The sequence below is a fragment of the Notolabrus celidotus genome, chromosome 10 (genome assembly GCF_009762535.1).
Source record: "Notolabrus celidotus isolate fNotCel1 chromosome 10, fNotCel1.pri, whole genome shotgun sequence".
NCBI classification, from domain to species: Eukaryota; Metazoa; Chordata; class Actinopteri; order Labriformes; family Labridae; genus Notolabrus; species Notolabrus celidotus.
The window spans coordinates 3,463,684-3,489,833 of record NC_048281.1 but is presented as its reverse complement, the minus strand read 5'-3'; the positions used below and the strand labels follow the sequence as shown (position 1 = coordinate 3,489,833).

The following is a 26,150-nucleotide window of genomic DNA, read 5'->3' as shown; positions in this document are numbered from 1 at the left end:
CATACTTTTAAAAAACTATTTGTGGATCCGCGCAGAGTATGTCTGATCTTTTCAAGTCTGCTAAAATGAAGGGCATCCCTGACCCAACCCTCATAGGATGGAGGGGAGGCAGATTTCCAGCAAAACAAGATGCGACGGGAAAGTCTAAGCTTGGTCCAGTAAGTACGATGTATAATTTTGCACTGGATTAAACCATGTCTCGCACAGAGGGAAGAAGAGTGCACCAGAGAGAGGATTTTGTCCCACGTGTCCTCATTTAATTCTTCACCTATATCCTGCTCCCATGATAATCTGAGATCTGACAACGGAGTGATTTTAAGAGAGAGGATTTTCTCATATAGACAATCGTATGAAACTTTATTAACCTGACAGGAAATATAACAAGTGTTTTTACTAACAGACAAACTTTACTGTCAGACTTCTCTTCATGAAGAAAACGAGAAGAAATGGGGAAACTAACAGGAGGAATAACTGATCATTGATATATATTCTATCAATGATGTTAGACTCTATTACTCTATTTCATTAGACAGTGAATCTGACAAAAACAATCAGATATAACAGATATAACCTTGCTGGTTTAAACTTGGAACCTTTGTTTACGGAGCATATCCCACGAGGAACGATAAACAATAATAGACCTGGTCAGGAAGCCAGCTTCAATGTAGACTCTCTTATGGAGGGTCTAACAGCATACTCTCACTTTACCCTTAGAGGGCTTATGACACTCAATGTGGCGAACACTACACAAGACACACTCCTGAATCAGTTATTTCTGCTCATAGGAGCATCGTTGAAGAGCTCTCTAAGGAGGTGTAGGTAAGGAGACAAAAAGGCTTCAGAGAAATCGTTATCCTGCTGACAAGGGGCCTTATTTGTTGCCACCTGTTGAGCAGATGCTGCAGCATACCAGGCATCTCAACATAACTGCCGTTAAATACAACATTCAAAGCTGATAACAGAGGTAACTCAAGTGGATCAGTCATACATTTACAATTTCTTTTATCAGCTTGTTAAGAGTCTGTGTTTATTGTAGGTCTGAACAAAAAGGCATCAAACACAGCTTATTCCCTCATTTGAAGGTTTGCAATTTCATAGTCTGCCATTTTGCTGATCAACTTTTATAACTGATGCAATGAAAGTTAGAGAAGGTAAGAAAGTCTAACTCTTTCTGCTGATTGTCAGTTTCGATGTGAATCACATATTTTCAATAGGATTCAGCTGAATAAACAAGTTCCGGTGTTATTGTACTCAATAATCACATTCTGGGTTTTTCAGAGAAAGACTTCCTAACACATTTTCCACCTCTTCTTTCATGAATCCCGGAATGGGCTCTTTGACAAGTGAAAAGAAGGAGAACTAATGTATAAGCAGAAATACATACACATAAATCCAGAGCTGCTCGTATTCTTACTCAGTGCTGAATGCTTTCAGAGCAATTACAGCATACAGTGCTGACATAATTGTAACTGCGGACACAGCATGTACAGCTTTGATGTTCGTGTATATGTGTGTATTTCAGTTAGTTGAACGCTGTTTGATGGTGAGCACAGTCTGTTCTTGGATTCACTGGAGCTGAAACTTTGTTGCCCAAAGAAGCTTAGAGGTTATGTTGGCGAACAGATGCTGTATAGCTGGAGGTGTGCCCTTTAGCCTCTTCGCTCTGTGTTGCCCATGTATAATTTTTAGAACCAGCAGAGTGCTGATGTCCACTTCAGAGAACAGAGACTCCATATCAGTTGTTTGAAAGCTTATAAAGGAGAGTTTTGTTACTTAATGTGATTAAACAGTGTAATCTGTATTACTGCGGGTGCCTTTATTATCTCCTGAGATTTTTTAGCAACCTAAAATTTAATCGATCTTTTTATTTGCTTTGTCTGCTTTGTTCGCTGTCTTTTCTAGAAGAAACCTGAACTAACAAAATCTGGTTTCCTCCAGATGTTCTGCTCAGACAAAACGATAAAAGATCAAATCAATTTCCTTAATGTCAAAAAGTATTTAGTTTTTTCTTTGTTAGGAACGCTTTCTCTGATTTCATACAAACAATGAAGGATGATGCTGCAGCCATCAGACATTGACAGATATGTAGAGATTTCCAGGTGTAAGATGTATAAAGTATCCACTGGCTTGTTTTCTTCAGGGTTGCATAAGGAGACTTTAAACTGCTTTGTAGAAAAAAAGTCTTTCATCACTAGAATTTCAAGTATTTTTCCTCCATTAAAATGACTGCAACATATGTCCAACAGGGATTTGAAAGCTCAGTAAGAAAAACTAATTTATTTGGTAACTCAGCCCCATGTATGAGCATGAGTTGAAAAGAAATTGATCTCCTATCAGGGTACCAAATTCAATTTCTTTTGCTGCACATAGTTAAATTGAAGTCACCCACATACCTCTGTTTCATTGTAATTCATGCCACTGAGGGTCCAAATGTTGTTTTTGAATTAATATCATCCGTTCATTAAATTCTGAGAGAAGTCAGGGTGATTGGAGCATTGATTGTAATAGAACCCTGACAGAGTGAAAGCAGCCATATTGATCAGCTCCCAGCCATGTAGCTGAATCCTTCACCTTGAAAATATTTCTCAGCATGAAATGGGAAACAAACAAGAGATCAAGCTGAAGTGATGAATATTTTACAGGTTTTATATTATCCTCTAAGAGCTCTGTAATGACTGAATTTATCTCCCCGGGATAAATCAAGTATTTCTGATTCTGATTGATTAAACATTAAATGATAAACAAACATTAAAGCTGGGGTTGGTATTCAGATTTAGATCCACTTTTTTGTTATACTGGTTAAAATGATCTTTATATCCCGATGGCATCAATACATAATGTGTTCTTAAAAAAGAGGTAAAAAAAGCTGCTATCTACAGCCGGAGTAAACCTGGGAAAACACCAACCAATCCCTGCCATCAGGAGCCAAATGATGAAACCAATCAAATCCCGTCTTGCCGTTCTGCCCGCCTCCTGCAGAGCGTACATTTCATGTTTGTTTGTGTTTTTAACTTTCACTATGAGAATGTTTTGGTGTTTTCTTACCGCTGAGTGAGACATGAGTTGACGTAGTGCAAAACACAAACCATGTGCTGAGGACCGGTTTTGAATCAGTCACCATCATATGGTTTTGGAGGAGCTCCAAGGGGAGGGGGGGAGAGGTTAGACGGAGTCCTGAGGAAATGCTACACTCAAATTCATGCTAGTTTTCTATGACTACCAACCCTAGCTTTAAGTGCATGTAGTACACAAACTTATAACAAACATCCCTGCTGCATTTTCTCTTTGTCTTTGTATACTTTGGGCCCTATCTACTAAAGGTTTGCGTGTATAAAAACACGTGCAAACTTGGTAGCGCGCGCAAAGCTGACGTACTAACCGGGAGCAAATGGGATTGCGTCTGTCAAATGAGCAAAATAGCACTCGCAAATCATTTAGCGTGTTTCCCTTCATGAATATGCAGAATACATGTAGATCATCAGAACGCTCAAAGTACTGGGAGGAGGAGATGCAAATGTAAACATTTAGCACACGCAATGTGATCTATCAAACCTGAAGCAGATAGCGCGCGCTGTATTTGCGTCTATATTTAGCACGTTTGAAAGGCAGGTGCAAACTGGCACAGCATTACGCACACATGGCTGCGGTCACTGTAAAGCTCATCATAACATCGCTTTACAACATGCCCGCAAAAGCTGGGCTTACAAGCATTACTAAATGTTTTAGTCAATCAAACCAAGAGAACAAAATAATAATAATAAAACAACACAAATTCAAAGCAGTTCAGCACCACGGATAGCGACCGCATCATTCTGACACCCACTTTAGCTTTTTCAACTAATGAGAGCACAGTAGGTCACTGTATCAACAGATATAAAGTTTAGTTAAATGGGCACAGCGGCCCACATCTTCACATACAAACAAAAAATCTATATGAACTAGGCCTACTCACCACTGTCTGGACGAGCCTTAAGCTCCGCGGACTTGTCCACGATGCACTGTATGTCCATTTTCTTTGATCTGTCATTCTCAATAGATAACATGACATGTCCACTCAGTCTATTCTGTCCCATCGTGCTCATCAAGGGGTTTTTAGTTAGTTTTAACTTGGAGAATGAGCGCTCACTGAGCTGCGCCAGGCAGCTCTGCGTAACTCCTCATCTCGTGCTTGCAGCAGTGTGTTGGGGTGAATTGACTCAAACATGTTCACAGTTCCATTTAAGCTGGTGAACCTTTGGGACAGTTGCTGGATGATGATATCAGGCATTAAAAACGTTCACCTGAAAGTTGCTCCCTGGGACAGTGGGGCGACTGTCTTCATCCAAGTGACGCCTAACTTTTCTAGAGCAAGAGTGGCAGACTAAGCCTCATCAAATCGCTCTCTAAACTCCATCAAAACACTGATTGAGTTTTGGAGTAGAGTAGATGCGTTTATTTCATCGGCAGATCTTCTGTTTTTTTCTCACAGCATTCACCTTTTCACAGATGGCCTCCCAAATTGCTTTTCTAACACTGAGATGTCTCTGCTGGAGTTCACTGATGTGTTTATTTCCCTCCTCCAAAAAGATCTCCAACTCCATGGCTTCAAACTTCATTTATCCCTTAAGGCCACTCTGCTCTCTCAAACTCTCCATGGTGACGGCCGATAGCACATGCAAAATCCTTGTAAAATAGGGCGGTCCACACCACTTTTGCACTTGTTATCATTTGCGCACACAGTCTTAGTAGATCACCCGCAACACGCCCAGAAATACACGCAAATTCGCGATTGTTATTTGGGATCTTAGTAGATCAGGCCCATAGTGTTAAACGTGGATGTTCATTGAATTATGTACTTGTATATTCCTTTGCTAATAAAAAACATTTGTTACATTAAAGTAGAGGAAAAGCCATGATAATACTTTTTTTTTTTCAACAATATATTTATTGTTTTATGACAAGACAAATACTAATGGTACAATTGACATACAATACACATTATACCAACAACATAATCCCTTCAAATAAATAAATTAAAATGAGTAAAATACAATAGAATAATAAATGAATAATAAAATAAATAAATAAATAAAAAGCAAGGCAAAAAAAATAAATAATAGTAATTAAATAAAATAAGTAATACACAACACAGCACCACTTTTCAATCAATTCACTCTGAACGTCCGAGAAACTCAATTAAAGGTGACCAAATTTCTTGAAAATCTCTCCCCTTTCCCCTGACAATATAAGTAAGTCGTTCCAATACAATACATGATGCCATCTCCTTCACCCACATATGTATTGAGGGCACATCAACTTTCCTCCAGTATAAAGATATCAACCTCCTGGCCTGCAGGAGTCCAAAGTCGATGAGTTTTAGTTGTCTTGAGGTAAACGTACAGTTCTCTGGGTGTACACCCAACACACACATCTTTGCTTGAAAAGGCACACTCACTCCAGCAATCTTAGATAAAGTTTGTACGACTGACTTCCAGTAATTCTGTAGTTTTGGACAGTCCCAGACACAGTGAAACAGAGTACCCTGTCCTTCCAAACATTTACTACAGGTATCTGGGATGTTGGGTGACCAACGATTCAATTTGACTGGGGTAATATAAGTTCTCATCAACCATTTATATTGTAGGAGTTTCATCCTTGTATTAATTGATTGTTTTTGAGCCTTTAAACATGCCGTTTCCCAATCTGCCTCATGTATATCCTCCTGGAGGTCAGATCTCCACGCATCCAGCCTATCAGTGGAGGTTTCCTTATCATGTGATACAAGAGCTGTATAAAATAAAGAAATTTGACCTCTCCCCTCTAGATTCTGGAGTGTAAGATTCTCCAAACTAGATAATAGCGGTTGAGATACAATATGTTTATGTTTTGACATTATAAAATGTTTTACTTGTAAATATTTAAAGAAATGCTTCTTTGGAATGTCATATGTTTGACATAATTGATCAAATGTAAGAAGGTGGCCATCCTTATACAGGTCTTCTACCTTCTGTACACCTTTATCTGCCCAGATTTTAAAACCTCCATCTGCTCTCCCTGCCTTGAAACATGCATTGCCCCATATAGGGGATAAACGAGAGATGGGAGGAGTATCCCCAATATGCTGGTGTGCCCTATACCAAATATCAATAGTGTTTTTTAAAAAAGGATTATTTGTCATTTTTTTCAAGTTTTTGGGATTTGCAGAATACAAATACAGCTTTAATGAAAGATTTGGTATTGATGTTTGTTCAATATTCACCCAAGCTGGGGGTGTCTCAGTTGAAAAGTAAAACATAGCTAAGCGTAACTGCGCAGACCAGTAATACCATTTCAAGTTCGGGAGTTTCAGCCCCCCTCTTTCGTATGGCAGGTACAGTAAGCGAAGTCTCAGCCTGGGCTTTTTGTTGTTCCAAATGAATGCATTAAAGATACTGTTTAACTCATCAAAAAGTAACTTTGGTGGAGGTAGAGGGAGTGACTGAAAGAGGTATAAGAACTTCGGTAATATGGTCATTTTAATCATATTTATTCGGCCGATCATTGTTACGGGCATTATCATCCATCTATCCAGAGTCTCTTTCACCTGACTGATCAAAGGGTCATAATTTGTTTTAATAATGGTTTTAGTGTCTGGGGTAATTTTAATTCCAAGATACACAAATCCCTCTTCTGCATTAATAAATGGGGTTTGTATGATTGGTTTTAGCCTTTCATTCTTATTCAAAAATAGTATGGAAGATTTTGAGTCATTTATATTATAGCCAGAGAATCGCCCAAATACTTCAATTTGTTTCATTAGGTTTGGTATACTAATAGACAACCTGGTCAAGAAAACTATCAAATCATCGGCGTACAGAGCCAGTCTATGTTCTTGTTCTCCTAACTGGATACCAGACAGGTCTGTTCGCGATCTTATTGTCATTGCCAGGGGCTCTATAGCCAGTATGAATAACATTGGCGATAAAGGGCATCCCTGCCGCGTGGAGCGTTCTAATGTAATTGGTTTTGAAACTATGTTATTTGTTAAAACACTGGCCATGGGTCTTGTGTACAAAATTTGAATCCACCTAAGAAAGTAATTTCCAAATCCAAATCTTGGTAGAACATTAAATAAATATGGCCATTCTATTCTATCGAATGCCTGACGAGCATCCAATGATAATAAAGCTGTATCTTTAGCATCAAATTTTTCGTGAATTATATTCAGAACTCTTCTAATATTATGAAACCCTTGGCGTTTTGGCACAAAGCCATTTTGATCATTATGAATCAAGTGTGAGATGTAGGGGTCTAATCTTCTTGCTAAGACTTTACAAAGTATTTTAGTGTCCACTCCCATCAGACTTATTGGCCTAAATGAAGAGCATTCTGCAGGTGGTTTGCCAGGTTTTAAAATTAGTGTAATCATTGCCTGTCTCAGAGTGGGTGGGAGAGTCCCATTTTGAAATGCTTCATCATACATATTAGAGAGTGGAATTATTAATTTTTCTTGAAACGTTTTGTAAAATTCGATCGGGAACTCGTCTGGTCCAGGGGCCTTACCACTGTTAATATTTTTAATGGCTTGTAATATCTCTTCAATAGTTAGACTTCTGTCTAATTCATTTTTTGCATCTTCTGCTAGAGTTGGGAATTGAAGTTGATCTAGGAATGTGTCCCGTTCCTCTGAAACTTGAGGACATTCTGATTTGTATAGATTTTGATAAAACTCTCTAAAACTATCATTAATTTCCGATGGATCTACTGTTGAATTCCCTGAAGAGGTGATTATGCTGTTAATCACTCTATCACTCTGCATTTTCTTAATTCTCCATGCCAAGAGTTTTCCAGCTTTCTCTCCTTGATCGTAGTAAGATTGCTTCAGCCACATTAGGCTTTTCACAGCTGCATCGGAAGATAATTTATTATACTCAGTTCTCATACGTAACAAATCGTTTTGTTTTATTGGGTCATCCCCGGTGTTAAGGTCCAACTCCAAAGATTTAATCTGTTTGTCTAGCGTTTCCATCTGTTTCTTTTGTTGTCTGTTCTTTGTGCTTGTAAAGCTGATAATTTCACCTCTAATATATGCTTTGAATCCCTCCCACCTTATCGAAGCACTAGTTTGATCAGTATTTAACTCAAAGTAATTATCTATTTTCTCCTCAATGAATTTAACGAAGTCTGGGTTCTGTAGCCATCTTACTTGAAACCGCCAGGCAGGGGGGTTATGGGTAAGTTTCTCTATGAGAATATTCAGTGAGACAGCTGCATGATCACTGATCACTATGCTATCATACTGGCATTTTTTTATCCTTGATAAGAGTTCTCTTGAGACAAGAAAGTAATCTATACGAGAGCGGGATTTATGTATACCGGATTGACAGGAGAATTCTATTTTGTCTGGGTTCTGTTCCCTCCACACTTCCACCAAGTTAATATCCAATATATATTGATTTATTAATTTTCTAGTTTTTGCTTTATATATGTCTGAACCTGTTGAGCGATCCAAAGTCGGGTTTAAGGTGCAATTGAAGTCTCCTCCAATTATATAAAGTCCTCGCAAAGTAGATATTGTAAGAAACAGGTCTTCAAAGAATTTAGGATTATTTTCATTGGGGCCATATATGCTCACTAGGTTTAATGTAAGTGAGAGAATGTTACCCTGAGCAATAACATACCTACCCGCAGGGTCCTGGATTGTCTTAATCATTTGAAATGGTATAGTTCTATGGATCAGAATAAGTACCCCTCTGGCATAATTATTGTATGACGCATGTATCACTTGGCCAGGCCATCTATTCTTTACAAATTTCATATCAGAAACAGTCAGGTGTGTTTCTTGAAGGAAAATTATTTTAGATTTAAGATGTTTGATCCTGTTCATAACCTGTTTCAGTTTGATCAGCTTCCTGAGTCCCCTGACGTTCCAACTTGTGATTTTTATATCAGAGATATTCTGCATATTTACTTGTTCTATAAGTGGTATTTTTGTTCTGTGATGTGAATGTAATAAGATACAATACTGATGCTGAGTTAACACAAAGTACATACAAATTCTTAAGAAAAAAATAATAAAAATAAAGAAACAAGAAAAAGCCACCCTGACATTGACACATAACACTCAAAGTCCCCCTCCCTTACTCAGAACAGTGAACTGGGGCTTGTGCTAATCCACTCTACAGGGGAGTAGCCGAACTATGAGAACCCAACTTCAAAAGCAACAGTGGTGTCCGTGAACCACGCATTTACCATATTCAAAAACATATTGAACCCATACAAACAGTAAACAGATCAGATTAGCCTTTAAGTTATTGGCAGCAGTACCTCTTATAATTGTCCGTTCTGGCACATAAAGGACTTCTTTAAAGAATAAAAGTTTCACCAAAGTGAATCATATCAATGCAAAAAAGAGAAAAAAACGTAAATATTTATATTGGCGTTATGAGGGCATTATGAAAAATACCTCTCAAGACAAAACAATCTACTTAGCTGCCTGGAATAAATAAAATAAAAGAATAGGCTTACATGTTTTTATGTAAAGTCATGAAAGCAGAGACCAACTGAATCCGTGTTTCAAAAGGTGTGTTGTTTACCGCTACCGTTAGTCCTCTCCGGTGCGTCTACGATGGAAATCCTCCGCCTCCGTAGGGGATGAAAACAGCTGTATCTTCCCGTTGTGGAGGATCCTCATCCTGCAAGGGTTATACTGAAATCCGCGGAACATTCCTCTTTCGATGAAGACTTTTCTGACGGTGTTAAACTCGGCTCGCTGCCGGACGGTCTCAGCTGAAAGATCCTGGGCAAAAAAGAGTTTGTCTCCGTTGTGCACGGTGTTGTGCTGCTTCGTGGAGCGGAAAACAAACTCCCGATCTTGAAAATTCAGGAACCGGATAAGGACTGCTCGATCCTGGTTTGGTTTTGGAGGTGCTAGGGTGCGGTGAGCCCTCTCTATAATGAAGGATCTATCGGTCCCCAGCCAGCGCGGTAGCATCTCCTGGATAAACTCCAGCAGCGGCCGCTGGTCCTCTGCGCCCTCCCGGAGACCAAACAGACGCAGGTTCTTCCTTCGGCCCCGGTTCTCCAGGTCATCGGTCTTGGTCTCCAGGTAGGCTACTCGCTTCATGGTCTTGTTAAGATCCGCGATGCTCTTTTCCAGTTGCTCCTCTGCCGACATGATTCTGTGCTCAGCTTCATCCAGTCGCGTTGTGTTGGCGGCAACATTTTGCTTTACCTCCGTCATGTTGTTTTCCAAACTGGCCACCGACTTAGCCATTTCACCCATATGGTTATTTATACGGTCCAGTTTGGTCCCGAATTCACCGAACTCGGAACGGAGTGACCGAAGTTCATCCAAAACCGTTGTGAGGTCGGCCATGCCACTCGTGCTAGCGGCCCTCTCGTCGTCTGGACCTGTCGGTGAACTAGCAGTTTTAGCAGGTTTTTGAGAACCGCGTTTCCTGGTGAAAATATCACATTCCTTAACTGTAGACGTTTTTGACATTTTTTAGGTCCAGTTGGTGTTTCTAATGTAGGGTTATTACAGGTATTTAGTGCAGGTTACACGGAGCATCCACGTTATGCTGCCATCTTGGTCCGCAGCTCCATAGCGCCCCCGGATCTGAGCCTCCTTAAGAAAAAGAGGCCGATAATACTTTAATACTCGAGGTACTTGGGTGATAGTTTAATTCCATTTGACTCAAAGTGCATATTACTTTTGACTTGTCAGCTGCGCAGTCTGAAGGTTTTTTTTGTGATCAAATTCTATTGTAATTTGTGTAGCTGCATACAAACATAGATTACCAAGGTTCATAGAGAAAAAAAAAACAGGTCCAGAAGAAGAAGGGAGAAAGTTCAAGGTTGTTGCATATGTTGTGGTAATGTGGTGAAGTGATGTGGATGTAGATGTGGGTATGTTGAGTGTGTGAGGGAGGTTGCTCAGTTCAGCAAGTTTTTAAGATCGTCCACTGTGACACACCATAGCTGAGTTATGTTCTCTTTTGCTCCATGGATGCGCGCTGTGGAAAGCTCCAAATTCACAACATCAATAAACGTAAGCAACCATTGTTTACGAGTGAGCAGTAGTTGGTGTTTCCATCTAGTGACAATCATCTTCTTGGCAGCCGTCAAGCTAAAAACACACGCTTCTGAGCTCTATGAAGCTGCAGCTGATGTAAGTCATTTAAAATCAAGACGGAAGGAGACAAGGGGATAGTCACGTGTAACAACCGGGACAAATTTACCTTAACCATTTTCCGAAAAGTGGCCTCACCAGGGCATTCCCATATCATGTGGTGAAAAGTACCAGTTACACCTAATGGACAGAATGTGCAATTTGGGTCGGGCTTCAGTTCCATGCTGAAGAGTCTGTGAGGGGTTGTATAAGTCCTGTGTATTAAGTTCAAGTGTATTAATTGATGGTTGGGATTCCTGGAAGACTGTTTGACCATCTTCCAAACATTGCTCCAGTCGAAGTCAGGGCTGAGGTCAGGGACAACCGTCCGCCAAAGACCATCAACTGACAATGGGTGATATGTTGCCTTTAAAATGTAACGTAGAACTTTGAGATTATTCCCTTGTTACCATGAAACTCACAAATAATTTTTAAGCAGTGGGTGTCTGGAAAGAGGGGCCTGCCAGGGGACACCAGGTTTTCATTAATGTATGCAACTGCAGTTAAAAATAGAATGTAGAGCGCTGCAAGTTAAACTGTACAGAGAGCTCCTCAAAGGAGACTAAACCTCTGTCTCCAAACACATCACATGTCTGAGAGTTTTTTAAAGGGAAATTTAAAAAAGCACAGAGATGTAATTCCATCACAGTGGCAGCAGGAACACATTGCAGCTTTACTATGATGTGCTTAAAGGTGACATATTATGCAAAATGGACTTTTTAATGGTTCTCTACCTGAAATATGTGTCCCTGGCATGTCTACAAACCCCCCCGAGAATGAAAAAAATCCATTCTGCCTCTGTTCTGATTTCTCCACCTTTCTGTAAATGTGTGTGAAACGAGCCGTTTCAGACTTCTGTGTTTTTGTTACGTAACAACAATATCCGGTCTGTCACGGAGTCAGAGCTCGGAGCTTGTTCAGCCCATAGACTGTATAAAATAATACTGAATCCCCCCTCCGTTTTTCATTCCCTGCACACGTGTGGTAACAAGGAGCTTAGGAGGGAGGCATGCTAGTTGTAGGCTGTCTTAATAAACACAAAGGTCTGTTTTACTCCCCACGTCTGCAGATTTGAAGATCTAGTGGATGATTTTTATTTATCATGGATAAGTGCTAGCGCTAGTTAGCATAGCTACATAGCTACATGTCGTAGCTGTAGCTGTGTACCAAGACACACGTCTACATACTGAAAAATGAAACAACAAGAAACACAGAATCTGTGACCAATCCTTCAGAAAAGGTCCCCCTGCCTTTCTGACAGAGGTCGGTTTTACTCCCCACGTCTGCAGATTTGAAGATCTAGTGGATGATTTTTATTTGTCATGGTTAAGTGCTAGCGCTAATTAGCATAGCCACATAGCTACATGTTCATAGCTGTAGCTGTAGCTGTAGCTGTGTACCAAGACACACGTCGACATACTGACAAATAAAACAACAAGAAACACAGAATCTGTGACCAATCCTTCAGAAAGGTCCTGCTGCCTTTCTGGTAGAGGTCGGTTTTACTCCCCACGTCTGCAGATTTGAAGATCTAGTGGATGATTTTTATTTATCATGGATAAGTGCTAGCGCTAGTTAGCATAGCCACATAGCTACATGTTCGTAGCTGTGTACCAAGACACACGTCTACATACTGATAAATAAAACAACAAGAAACACTAAATCTGTGACCAATCCTTCAGAAAGGTCCTGCTACAGGCGCCTCTCCGTCAGGATCAGATTCTGGATCAGATTCAGAGGGTTGAAGAAACGTGATCTCTGAGCAGCCGTGTATATTCAGCCAACATGTAAACATTAGATCAACGTGCTGGACAGCCGAGGCACATCGACTTCCTGAGGGGGCGTGGTCAGAGGGTAAACAGAGTGTTCTGAGGAGGACTGAAGAAGAGGGTTTTTCAGGCATGCCAAAATCTGATTTCAAAGTGTTTTTTTGAGCATAAACTTTAAAGACATGTTTTGGGGACCTCTTAGACCAATATATATTGATGAAAAAAGCGTGATATGTCACCTTTAAAGGTCAAAAATAGTACACTACTGAAAAAAAAGTGCATTCATCTGGGACCTCAGTAGCATCACGGTTATCAAATTAATGCGGGTAGCAGCCCTGCATAGCTGTTGCCAAAATGACTGCAAATACCTCTCCTTTTTTTGAGGAGCCCATTTCCTGTTTCTCAGTGCGTACCTGAAGTTTCAGGTTTTGTGCATAACCCATGAAGATTCATACAGAGATGTGATGGTTTTCCTTCCACTTGTTTTGCCACCAAGCCCTGGGAATGTGTGAGTGTTTGATGAAGACTGAGTGTGAGCATGGAGAAACTTCACTTCAGATTCATTTATGGAAATGACCTTTAAGCTAAACAGTCTTTAACATTGACAGCAGGTTACTTAGATATTGGATATGGAAATGAAGCCTAGCTACAGTAAAATATTGTACATGTGTACTTTGTTTTTCCAGGTTATGACATGTAGGTTAATAGAAAAATGTGACTAGACTGCAGTTTTGCACATTTATATTTATCTTCGGCTCTAAATGTGTTCATGCAGGTCTCATGTCATCTACTCTTCTTGGTCTGGACCTGATGACGTACATGTACAGCAGTGTGCCTACAATTTAACTAAGTTTATGAAGAAGAATTAAGCTGACAGTTTATTCATTTACTGTGCTAATTGTGGTCATGATAGAGCATGACTTGGCAGAATTAAATCCATGTATGTTCACTTTTTCTCTCATGGTGTTAAAGGCAATTATTTTTTGCTGCCATAATCCTCCCAACACCAGATTAATACATTTCTTTCTACTTTATCTAACAATATTCAGGCTGTTCTCTTTCCTCGTCAAATCACCATCAGATGCAGTCAAGATGTATACGAGACAGCACTGAATCCACTTCATGGATGTCTAATGATGATGGTGAATGAGTGTTAATAGAATTTCTTTACTGATTGAGTAAGCACACTTTTTGGCATATATTTAATTGCTTTTATTACCATAGACTGTTTACTTACAGGTTCATTTCTGTGTATCTAACTTCATTGTTTTGCAAATGTATACAGCAAGGTTCTTTCAAATGTAAATCAGTTCATCTAGTTCGTAGACGCCTGCAGTGATCGCTGTGTGTAATCACACAGAGACTTAAGATAAACAAGTACAAGCAGGAAAGTCATGACAGTGTTTCCGTTTTGTTTTCAGATTGGCTGCAAGGTGACAGTGCTGCTCTTCATCTATTTCCTGGCCACCAACTACTACTGGATCCTGGTGGAAGGCCTCTACCTCCACAGTCTCATCTTCATGGCCTTCAGATCAGTCTCCAAATACCTCTGGGGCTTCATTCTCATTGGATGGGGTAAGATACAAGATTTTCTAATATCACATAGCATTCACAGTGAGTCATTTGCAGCATGAGTAAACAATCCATCACTTTTGGCAACACTGCAGAGCTCCACTCTGCAGAGAGCCTGATTTCTTCTTTGCTACTAAGTAATAATATTTTCCATTCACCTCACTTAATTGTTTGGAGTTTGTATAACTCATTGTAGACTAGGGCTGAATAACATGCTGTTTGACTATCACAGTTGCAAAGTGCTTAGGCACAATAGTGCAGCTGTGGTCATATGACCTGAAACACATCACGCTGTTACCATTATTATAAAATATAGGCCCAAATCAGCACACAATGCTGCTGCTCACATACCTCGTCACATGCTTATTTAAGTTAGGTGGATTTGTTGTGGGCACACTTACAGACCACTGGTGGCTGGTGATGCAAATTAAAATTGATTTTAGACATGACCAGAAATTATTGATGACATTTAAGTATGGTAATTGTGTTTACTAATAAAGTTTAGGAAGAAAAGAGTTGCTCTACCTGTACTCTCTCCTCCTGATGTCTCTCTACTAGGGTTGCTAAGGGGTGGAAGGTTTCTGGTAAATTTCCATGGGAAGTTAAACTGGGGAATTTTTAAAATATTCCAAATTGGAAACTTTCCATGGGAATTAACTGGAAAATAACTGGAAATTGAGGGTATTTTAATGGAAAGGTATCATATCCAAGTGTTACAGGTCCCGGGCACGGTGACCACAATAACAAAAAGAACGGATCTGTAGAATAAAAGCAAAGTCTCAGAGCAAGAAGAACAGAAGCACTCGTATCTTTCTCCAGATTCCGTCTTTTCATTTCTTAAACCTATTTACATTTCACATTCAGTGCATTTCCTTGTCCTGTTAATATAAACTCTAAAAAAACCTAAATAAGTTCCCTTTGTCACAATAAGCATGTTTAAATACTCAAAACTGTTGCCTAAAACACTTTCAAGGGGACTTACAAACTCGACTTACAAATCACATATGGCACCTTTAATCTTTCATTGACTTCAATGAACATAGTGCAAAACTCAGGATTACTCATCCATACTCTTATATAAGTGCTGTAACTTAATCACATATGGACATTGCAACTAGACTGTGAATTAATTAGCTTAACATGACTGTCTTAACCAAATACATCAAACAAATATACATTCTGTAATCATCAAACACATTAAGTTACATCAGGAGCCTTGCAAAATAAACAGGAGCACATTACTAAGTGTAAACAAACTAACACATAAGGTACTGTGAGATTACACAGTATTTAGCGGGAGCTGGCGAACTCTCGCGATAATGGCACGAAATCACGCGAGACTTCCGGCGCAACGCCGTTAGCTTACCACGGTTCACTTAAACTTAACTATAGAGCAAGCGGCAAACTCCGGTCTCAAACGATGAAGCCAATGCGGAAGTGATATAAACTGCAATACATCGAAAATCCGCTTGAGGCTGGCTGCAGAAACATTTTGAGTCACTACTAACCTGTAGAATAAAAGTAAAGTCTCAGAGCAAGAAGAACAGAAGCACTCGTATCTTTCTCCAGATTCTGTCTGAGGGGGGCGTGACGTCCGTCCACAGTAGGCAACTGGGGTGCGCGACTACAGTGACAAAGGTTCCGCTTACCGTTTCTCTCTGACTTATTAAAGGTGACATATCATGCAAAATGGACTTTTTAATGGTTCTCTACCTGAAATATGTGTCCCTGGCATGTCTACAAACCCCCCGAGAATGAAAAAAATCCATTCTGCCCCTGTTCTGATTTCTCCACCTTTCTGTAAATGTGTGTGAAACGAGCCGTTTCAGACTTCAGTGTTTTTGTTACGTAACAACAATATCCGGTCTGTCATGGAGTCAGAGCTCGGAGCTTGTTCAGCCCATAGACTGTATAAAATAATACTGAATCCCTCCTCCGTTTTTCATTACCTGCACACATGTGTGCTAACAAGGAGCTTAGGAGGGAGGCATGCTAGTTGTAGGCTGTCTTAATAAACACAAAGGTCGGTTTTACTCCCCACGTCTGCAGATTTGAAGATCTAGTGGATGATTTTTATTTGTCATGGAAAAGTGCTAGCGCTACTTGGCATAGCTACATAGCTACATGTCGTAGCTTAAGCTGTAGCTGTGTACCAAGACACACGTCGACATACTGACAAATAAAACAACAAGAAACACTAAATCTGTGATAAATCGTTAAGAAAGGTCCTGCTGCCTTTCTGGCAGAGGTCGGTTTTACTCCCCACGTCTGCAGATTTGAAGATCTAGTGGATGATTTTTATTTATCATGGATAAGTGCTAGCGCTAGTTAGCATAGCCACATAGCTACATGTTCGTAGCTGTGTACCAAGACACATGTCGACATACTTATAAATAAAACAACAAGAAACACTAAATCTATGACCAATCGTTCAGAAAGGTCCTGCTGCAGGCGCCTCTCTGTCAGGATCAGATTCAGAGGGTTGAAGTAACGTGATCTCTGAGCAGCCGTGTATATTCAGCCAACATGTAAACATTAGATCAACGTGCTGGAGAGCTGAGACCACATCCACTTCCTGAGGGGGCGTGGTCAGAGAGAAAACAGAGTGTTCTGAGCAGGGCTGAAGAAGAGGGCTTTTCAGGCATGCCAAAATCTAATTTCAAAGTGTTTTTTTGAGCATAAACTTTAAAGACATGTTTTGGGGACCTCTTAGACCAATATATATTGATGAAAAAAGCGTGATATGTCACCTTTAATATTCACACAGGACTACATCTCATAAATGTAAAGTAATACTTGTCTTGATTATCAGAGCATGTTTGTAAACACTAAGTGCTTATTAAACAAGGTTCAGTTACTCAATACACAACAAATGTGGTTGCACATATTTGGGTGCACCACACAAGCATAAATATTTGTTTTGTTATAAGCGGACATCCATCCAAAATAATACAATTAAAACAGATTTATTTGTTAGTAGAACTTTATCAAGTGTTAAATATTTTATTGAACAATCAATTCTTTCATTAACGAACAAAAACATGAATGTTGAATTAAATATTAGATATTTATCATATTATTTTAGCCTGTACATTAGTCATGCCTATTTGTTGTTCTTTTGTATTTATAGCTGATGTTATTGTTATTATTTTTATTTTATTTTTATATGTATGCCTTATTCTTATGCCTTGTACAAAGAGAGCACAGTTTACCTAAGTCAAATTCCTTGTGTGTTCAAGCATACCTGGCCAATAAAGCTGATTATGATTCTGATTCTGAAATATTACTCATCCCCCCTGACCCAACCCATTCAAAAATTAACAGCAATGCAATCCCAACAAAGTCCCATTCAAAATGTTAAATGAAAGAGCCGCTCTCCTTCCAACAAAGTCCCATTCAACATGCAAATCAAAAAGCATCTTCCCTCAAGCTTCTCAAGCCTAGCCTCTGCATGATTCTAGAAATCATCTGTGCATGTGATGAAGGAATGCACAGTGTATGTAGGGAGCATGGTCTCAATAGCCCTGCAGTAAGCAGTGTGCTATGTGCATGTGATTGAGGAATAGCATAGATATTCAACTGTACTTGCATGAAATCTGGTTGTTTTAGTGAGGATTATGCTCAAATATATTTCCCCAACTATATTTAAGTTCCCTATTAAGAGCCAACCTTGAATTTATAAAGTTCCTGGTTTATTCCTGTTAATTCCCATGGAAAGTTTCCAACTTTGAAAATTCCCAGAATTTCGCAACCCTACTCTCTACTTCAAAAATATATATACACAAAAACATGCTTTTGTTCTCATTCATCTTGTCTATTTTTGGTATTATTATTATTCACTATATGGACAAAAGTATTTGGCCACACCTGTTCAATATTGAATCAGGCCCCTTATCTCCAGTGAAGAACAATAATGCTTCAGCGTACCAAGACATTTTAGACAATGCTATCCTTCCAACATTGTGGCAACAGTTTGAGGAAAGCCCTTTCCAGGGTTCCCATGCGTCCTGGAAAAACTGGAAAAACTGGAAAACAGTTGACCAGTTTTCCAGTACTGGAAAACACCTGGAAAATTGGAGAAAAAGTAAAATGTCCTGGAAGATTATTCCACCATGACTGTGTGCGATCTAACAAGGTTAAAAAAAACACATCCCCATTCAACATTTGTGGCCTTTTTTGTCATTCAGATCTATTTAGGTCAATTTATGCACTGATCCTCTGATTATTATTATTATTTATTTATTTCAGTAAGGCAGCTTCCAGAGTCCTTTGCAGGCTCTTTTGTTTTTTACTTAGCTAATTTATATTTTTTGAGAAAAGAGAAAGCTGAGATGAGAGTTGCCCATCATTGTTACTTGGTTGCACTAATAAAGTGAAGTGCTGTACATCTGTGGATGCATTTTTCTGTTATCAATTTGTCATAATTTTTAAGCATGTAAGAGATGATTTCATGGATAGCCATAGACTGCATGTCTTCAATGTAGACTTCCACTGAGAGGAACATATTAGACTATTTAGGAACTAAATTAGGAACTAAATTTCAACTGTCATACCAGCTTGATCATCACTGAAAATGTCCTTGAAATGTCCTGGAAAATGATCTCTGGAAAAGAGTGGGAACCCTGCCTTTCTATTCCAACATAACTGCCTCAGTGCACAAAGCAGGACTATAAAGACATGGTTTGATGAGTTTGGTGTGGAAGAACTTGACTGGCCCTCACAGAGCCCTGACCTCTACTCTCTAGGAGCTACTTTGCATTGTGTTGGAAAAAAAATTCCCTTGGATCAAAGGTACAAAGACTGACTGTCATTATCTTATATTGGATAGGTTTAGAATAGTGATTGTAAATATTATATTACAATTTTACTATAAAGAGCCCAGAATCAAATCCAAGAGGAATTTTGGACTTAACATTTTGAGATACTTTGTTAAACAGAACTGCTTGTGTTATTTTCTATTTTTCAACCTCTCAAGTATGTAAGACTGCTCAGAAAAGCAGATGAAAGGTTTGAACCTCCCAGAATAACTTTTTGTTCTTCTCTTTGAAGAATAAAGGAGAAAAGAAAGAGCCCTCACGTTAGATCTCTGACTCATCTTGTTCATCTGTGCTCTCGCCAGAAAAGCAGCTGCTGAGCTACGACTTGATTATGTCTCAAAAGGTACTGTATGTATGAGCGCTTCATGCTGTGCAGTATTAAGTTCTGTGTTAGTTTGCCATGCCTTGAAAGACAGCTGACTAGAAGGAAGCACTCAGAAGGAAATATGAGGGATTATGGGGTTATAAAAAAGTGATGCGCTGTGAGTAATTAATGCTGAAAGTTAAATAGCTCAGCAGGATTTCCTTTTGTTTTGAATTGTCTAATAATCCCTCTGGAAATGTTGTGTTAGCACAAACAGTGCATTAGGTAGAGACTGTGTTAGGGGTTGTGTTTAAGCTTTTGTCTACTTTACCACCCATCCTTTACAGCAAGTCAATCTTTTCTTTGTGTGAAAAATGGAAAACAGATACAGATACATCTATTCAAGAGGCTCACTTTAGAGTCCTGACAGGTTCAGTGTCCTGCTGCTTCAAACCAATATCTTTTAGTGGCGAAGGAAGAAAAGTCGAGACATTTGCTGATGAAACTGTCATTTAAAAAGTTGCATTGCTTCGAGGCTGTACTCGACTGAGAAACAGATCAGCTGAATGGATTTAGGAAGTTTAATGGCCAGATTTCACTTACGAAACGTCTTTCCAACTTAAGTCTTGTGTTTTAGATGCAAAACAGCAAGCTGACATTAATCCTACAAATAATAAAGTGATTAGTTTTCATAAGTATGGATCCTAAGCTGTCAGATAAAACAAATTGACTTTAAATTAGCAGCAAGTAAGCAAAAAAAAAAACAGACTTTCATTGTGAACCAACTTTACTGAAATGTTTTATACTTTACTCCATTTGTTAAGTAGAGAAAACGCTCTATGGGAGGCATTTTACTCAAAATACAAGCCTCATGACTGATTAACACTGAAGAAATCTTTAACTGGAAACACACTGAGCACCTGGAGATAAGCCAAGTGTTAGCTGCCTTTAGCCTGGAGTCCCCAAAACTGGCTGACAGCGCTAGAGAAACAGGCATTATCAATGTTATCTTCTTCTACACCTGTTCAGTGTGTATGGTGAGGAAGAGAGCCCAGAAACCCAGCCCCTGTAAAAAAACAAAAAAAAAAACTCTTTTAAACAAACAGGTTAGAGATTCTTTGAGACTAAGTGAAGCATGAAGCCTGACAAGCGTTAAGGTTTGCACAGTCTCCTGTTAAATGATTCAGCTGTGGCTATTTGCAGATTGTAAGAAACTCTCTCTTTGTTCACCGAGGTGAATGGCGAAAGCTCGGCTCACATTATGTCGAGGCAAAGGCCAGAACTGGCATACGTCATTAAAGCAACTTTAAATTTTCAGAAACATCAGCACAGTTGCAGTCATATAGCCTAAAGGTTATGATACAGTGTATTTTTGATGTTGATGATGATGTTATAGTATTAAGGAAACATTAAAAAACATGCCCTGGAGGCAACAAATACTTAAGTATACAAAGTTAAAGTATTTCTGCTTTGGATTTGTTACTAACATAGACCCCAGACAGTGAGTATCTTATACAGACACTGGGGAAAAAAAGACAAGCATTATTTCAATTCAAACAACATGGCTTTATTGAAAACATTCCACCCGGCTACAGCTGCTACATTAACAATTAATCAACTTAGTTGCATGGCTCTACAGTTTCTTTAGAGGAACATCTTAATGCCCCCCTTAAAAAGGGTTCTGCTTCTTGAAACAAAAATGTCCCTTACCAGCTGGATTGTTGAAATAATACAAAATTAAAAATCTGAACATAAGTTAAATAATTTCAAATTTGAAATGAATGTAAACATAATTTCAACCCAACTGCAATGTCTGTCATTGCAATTGTCTGATCTCTTCTCTTCCCACCAAGGATATGAGGGTGTTGCAGTATTAGGGGGATGAGGTGTTTAAGTGGGGTACAAAACCTTTTTGGAGCCAACTTGACTCAGTTCGGACCAGTGTTCATTTTGGCCGCTATTTTAGATGTAGTCTTAGTCTTTAGAAGAGATTGCCTGTTAGTTTTAGCCACATTTTAGTCTTTTCAGCAATTTATAGTTTTAGTCTAGTCTAAGTCAATGAAAAATCATAACATTTTAGTCTAGTTTTAGTCACATTTTACTCTTTCATTTTTGCCAAAACATTTTCTCTCTTTTTAAAATGATTAATGTAGATCAGAAATCGGTATCAGGGCTACCAAGAATATTTATCGTTGTGGGTGTAGGGGGCAGGCATATAGGGCAGTAGTGCTCCATCTGATTGACCAAATACATTGTCATGCAGAGGATAAATGCATGGCACACGGAGTACAATTTATCACAGTTTAAGCAGTCTTTTGTAATATGTATATTGCGCATGTTGATATCGCGATGACAGTGAATTTTAGTTATATTGTGCAGCACTACTGCCCTGCAACAGGTGATTCTGGTGCACAGTCGAGTACCACTTATCTCCTCATAGGAAAACGGTGGCATGTTGACAACAAAGCAATTACACTAATTTGTGAACGCCTCCATGGTTCCTGACTTGTGTAGTGATTTTGTTATTCTGGACTCGTGTCTGCTATATGAGTCACAAAACTTCACATAGGTGAACAATGGCACGGCCAGCACAGGGAGTTTCATTCTATATTCTGTGTAAGCATCCCTAATGGCTCTTTACCAGCAACCTGATTCTGTTGTTTCACTCTACATGTTGAAGACCTGTGGGGATTGGTAAACACAATGTATTCTGAGTAAGTCAGCAGGTGTTTAATTCTTCCTAATAATAAAGGCATTCTATTCTATTCTATTCTATTCTAATGACTATCTCTCACATGCAAACACACGCAGCTCTGCAACAACCTAATTTACCCTAATTTACACCTCAACCATAATGACACATACCAGCATCTGTGAGGGTTGTTATTCAAATATTGATAATTTAATTCTGACCCACAAGAGGTCAGAATCGACCTCGAATAAAAGATTGATCCCCACATTGGCATATCCAAAATGCAACAACTCCAATATCAGATTTTAATATATCTGAAGGGACTATGTTGCTGACATGCTCTGATTTGATGCATGTGTCTGCATGCTTACTGCAACCGACATCATGCTTTGCATCATTTTTACCATTTTAAACTTCTGTAATAATCTAATGTCTGTAGTATCTGCCAAACAAACCCCCTGGGTCATTCTGGCATAATCATAATTATTTTTTTAAGATGCACTTTCTGAAAGAAAAAGTGAAAATATAGACTTATTTCTAAAATTGAATGTTGTCGTTTTCATAATCATAATGGGATAAAAGCAGCATTACTATTAGTAGCAATTTAATTCACTTACTGGCATAGCTGTGAGTGTTTTGTGTAATGTTTATTAAATCAAGAACCAAAACTAATTAAGCCAAATCAGAGTGAGGATTTAGGGATCTTAACACCTCAATTTGTAAGTGACTTAAAAAATAAACCTGAAACAATAATCAACCATTTGCCACAAGCTAATAGATTACAGCTTTTAAGATGCTAATTGTTGCTGTGTTTTGGTGTGTGATAGCTATAAATGTTTGACATAAAGGGAATAGGTGGCGGTGCAGCATTGTCTTTACAGTTTTCAAAATGTTTGGTTCAGGGAATGCTTGTGACGTTTAGGGTAAATATACCTTGTAGAGTTTCCTCTCCAACAGCTGTTTCTTTTACATCCAGTGTTACCCAGAAAAATACATGCTGAGCTCTAATGGGCTAATTGGATTAGCATAAACAACATCTACTTCTCACATGCGTGACACATCCTTGATGTTCTCCTTGGAGACCTGAGACCCCCTTTACTACATACGAGGATAATGACTGTTATGCATTCAAAAGAGTAACTTCCATTAGTACTGCTATCAACAACTCACTGAAGATAAATAACTCTTTTTCTGTGTAGGTTGCAATGATTACCATTCTGATTATACCTGCACTTTGCTGTCGTAACCATAGACTGTAAATAAAAATGGACAGCGTTGCTCAGCCTCTTCCCGTTGTACGGTTCTGAAGCCAAGAAATCCCACTCCTGGGCGCAGCCATTGTGCAGCCAGAGCCTGTGAAGCCACTGTAATAAGCTCCGCCCTACAGCGTAGTGTCACAAGACGCTGTGTGTCCTTTGTAGTTTCACTCTGCTGCGGCTGTGAATCAAAGGAAACCCGAAAGTAAAACCCCGTTTTTTAAACTCTACATATCACCACAGCATACGGATATGAGAAACATTCGTACCATGTGCATTTATTGACCTATACTGCAGCCAGCCACCAGGGGGCAGACACACTGCTGAAAGCTTCACCACCAGGGGAGGATCCGGCTCGCTTGGTCGTAACGCACCAATACTCTGTCAGCTTTTGTCTCTCTCTTCTCTTTATTGTTATATCTCTTACAGATATGAGACAGCTTAAATAACGGTTCATCCCGCGATAATGTTTTAATGCTTTAATGATTAAACTTTATCTATAGCACCAGTCGATGATACCATTTCAAAGCTTATTAGTTTAGTTGCCTAAGGTGAAATATGCTTTAGCTTTCTGATCTTCATTAAGGATTTACACTTACACTCAGAGCTGATCAAGAGAATAGACCGAAAAGACGGTCTTTGGAGGAGGCATGATAAGTTAATACGTTGCTGCAGGATGATGATCAAGTTTGATTAGTTTTAGAAATAACTTATCAGAAGCCATTGGCAATGGATGTCTATCACTGTTGGATGATGGCAGATTATAGGCCTATGGGAAAAGATGCAACAAGTTTGTTTTCAGCTGCCGAAAAAACACCATTTCCTTCACAAGAAACAGCCAACACACAACAATAGTTCAGTTTTCTATTGGATGTGCTTCTGTGTGAACATCCTCTTAGATTGCATTTGTTTTAATGGAAGCCAGAACGGTCACTTCTGATGCATTCCAGGACAACATGAAATCAAGAATACTGTTAGGATTTAATGACAGGGTAAAGTAGAATTGTTGCTGAAAGTGAAACTTTTGAGCAAGAACAGATTGTTGGCTCGTTTGCATGCAAATATCTGTTTAAAGAATGGTATAAATCATGGTCAGATTACTACACATGAGAGCTGGGATGTCTGATTATAATCTGCCTGCTTTTGCTCCCCACATGAACTGTTTGTCCTGTATGCACAAAATGATTTGTCAATAACTACAAATATACGAAACTAACTAAAACCATGCTGTTAATCCAGACCCGTGTAGAGGTTCCATATTTTTATGTAAATAGAAATTACAAACTAAATTGATGGTATGGAAGTTAGGACACGGAGGAATTAAAGGGGACATATCACGCTTTTTTCATCAACATATATTGGTCTAAGAGGTCCCCAAAACATGTCTTTAAAGTTTATGCTCAAAAAAACACTTTGAAATCCGATTTTGGCATGCCTGAAAAGCCCTCTTCTTCAGTCCTCCTCAGAACACTCTGTTTTCTCTCTGACCACGCCCCCTCAGGAAGTGGATGTGCCTCGGCTCTCCGGCACGTTGATCTAATGTTTACATGTTGGCTGAATATACACGGCTGCTCAGAGATCGCGTTACTTCAACCCTCTGAATCTGATCCAGAATCTGATCCTGACGGAGAGGCGCCTGTAGCAGGACCTTTCTGAAGGATTGGTCACAGATTTAGTGTTTCTTGTTGTTTTATTTGTCAGTATGTCGACGTGTGTCTTGGTACACAGCTACGAACATGTAGCTATGTGGCTATGCTAACTAGCGCTAGCACTTATCCATGATAAATAAAAATCATCCACTAGATCTTCAAATCTGCAGACGTGGGGAGTAAAACCGACCTCTGCCAGAAAGGCAGCAGGACCTTTCTGAAGGATTGGTCACAGATTTAGTGTTTCTTGTTGTTTTATTTGACAGTATGTCGACATGTGTCTTGGTACACAGCTACAGCTTAAGCTACGACATGTAGCTATGTGGCTATGCTAATTAGTGCTAGCACTTATCCATGACAAATAAAAATCATTCACTAGATCTTCAAATCTGCAGACGTGGGGAGTAAAACCGACCTTTGTGTTTATTAAGACAGCCTACAACTAACATGCCTCCCTCCTAAGCTCCTTGTTAGCACACATTTGTGCAGGTAATGAAAAACGGAGGAGGGATTCAGTATTATTTTATACAGTCTATGGGCTGAACAAGCTCCGAGCTCTGACTCCGTGACAGACCGGATATTGTTGTTACGTAACAAAAACACTGAAGTCTGAAACGGCTCGTTTCACACACATTTACAGAAAGGTGGAGAAATCAGAACAGGGGCAGAATGGATTTTTTTCATTCTCGGGGGGTTTGTAGACATGCCAGGGAAACATATTTCAGGTAGAGAACCATTAAAAAGTCCATTTTGCATGATATGTCACCTTTAACAGCAACCCATAGCATTTAAAGAAACTTTGAGCAGTTCAATGTTATGTTATGCTAAGAAGTTATGTGTCTTGATTTTTTGTGATTTATACAAAAGTAAGAGTAAGGTTTGACAGTAATTGTGAGGATAGCATGTGAAAGAAAATATATTAGGTCTGGTCTCAAGGATCTGCAGATAAAGGCCAGCACC

At 39.2% G+C, this 26,150-nt stretch overlaps 1 protein-coding gene across 1 annotated transcript in view; it reads left to right on the top strand.

The window, feature by feature from the left end:
• The window catches only part of pth2ra (parathyroid hormone 2 receptor a), a 401,963-nt gene that overhangs the window by 290,017 nt on the left and 85,796 nt on the right, over positions 1–26,150 (top strand). The window contains exon 7 of the mRNA XM_034693914.1: positions 14,322–14,475. Within this exon, the coding sequence (XP_034549805.1) occupies positions 14,322–14,475 (154 nt within the window). The remainder of the gene's footprint in view (positions 1–14,321; positions 14,476–26,150) is intronic.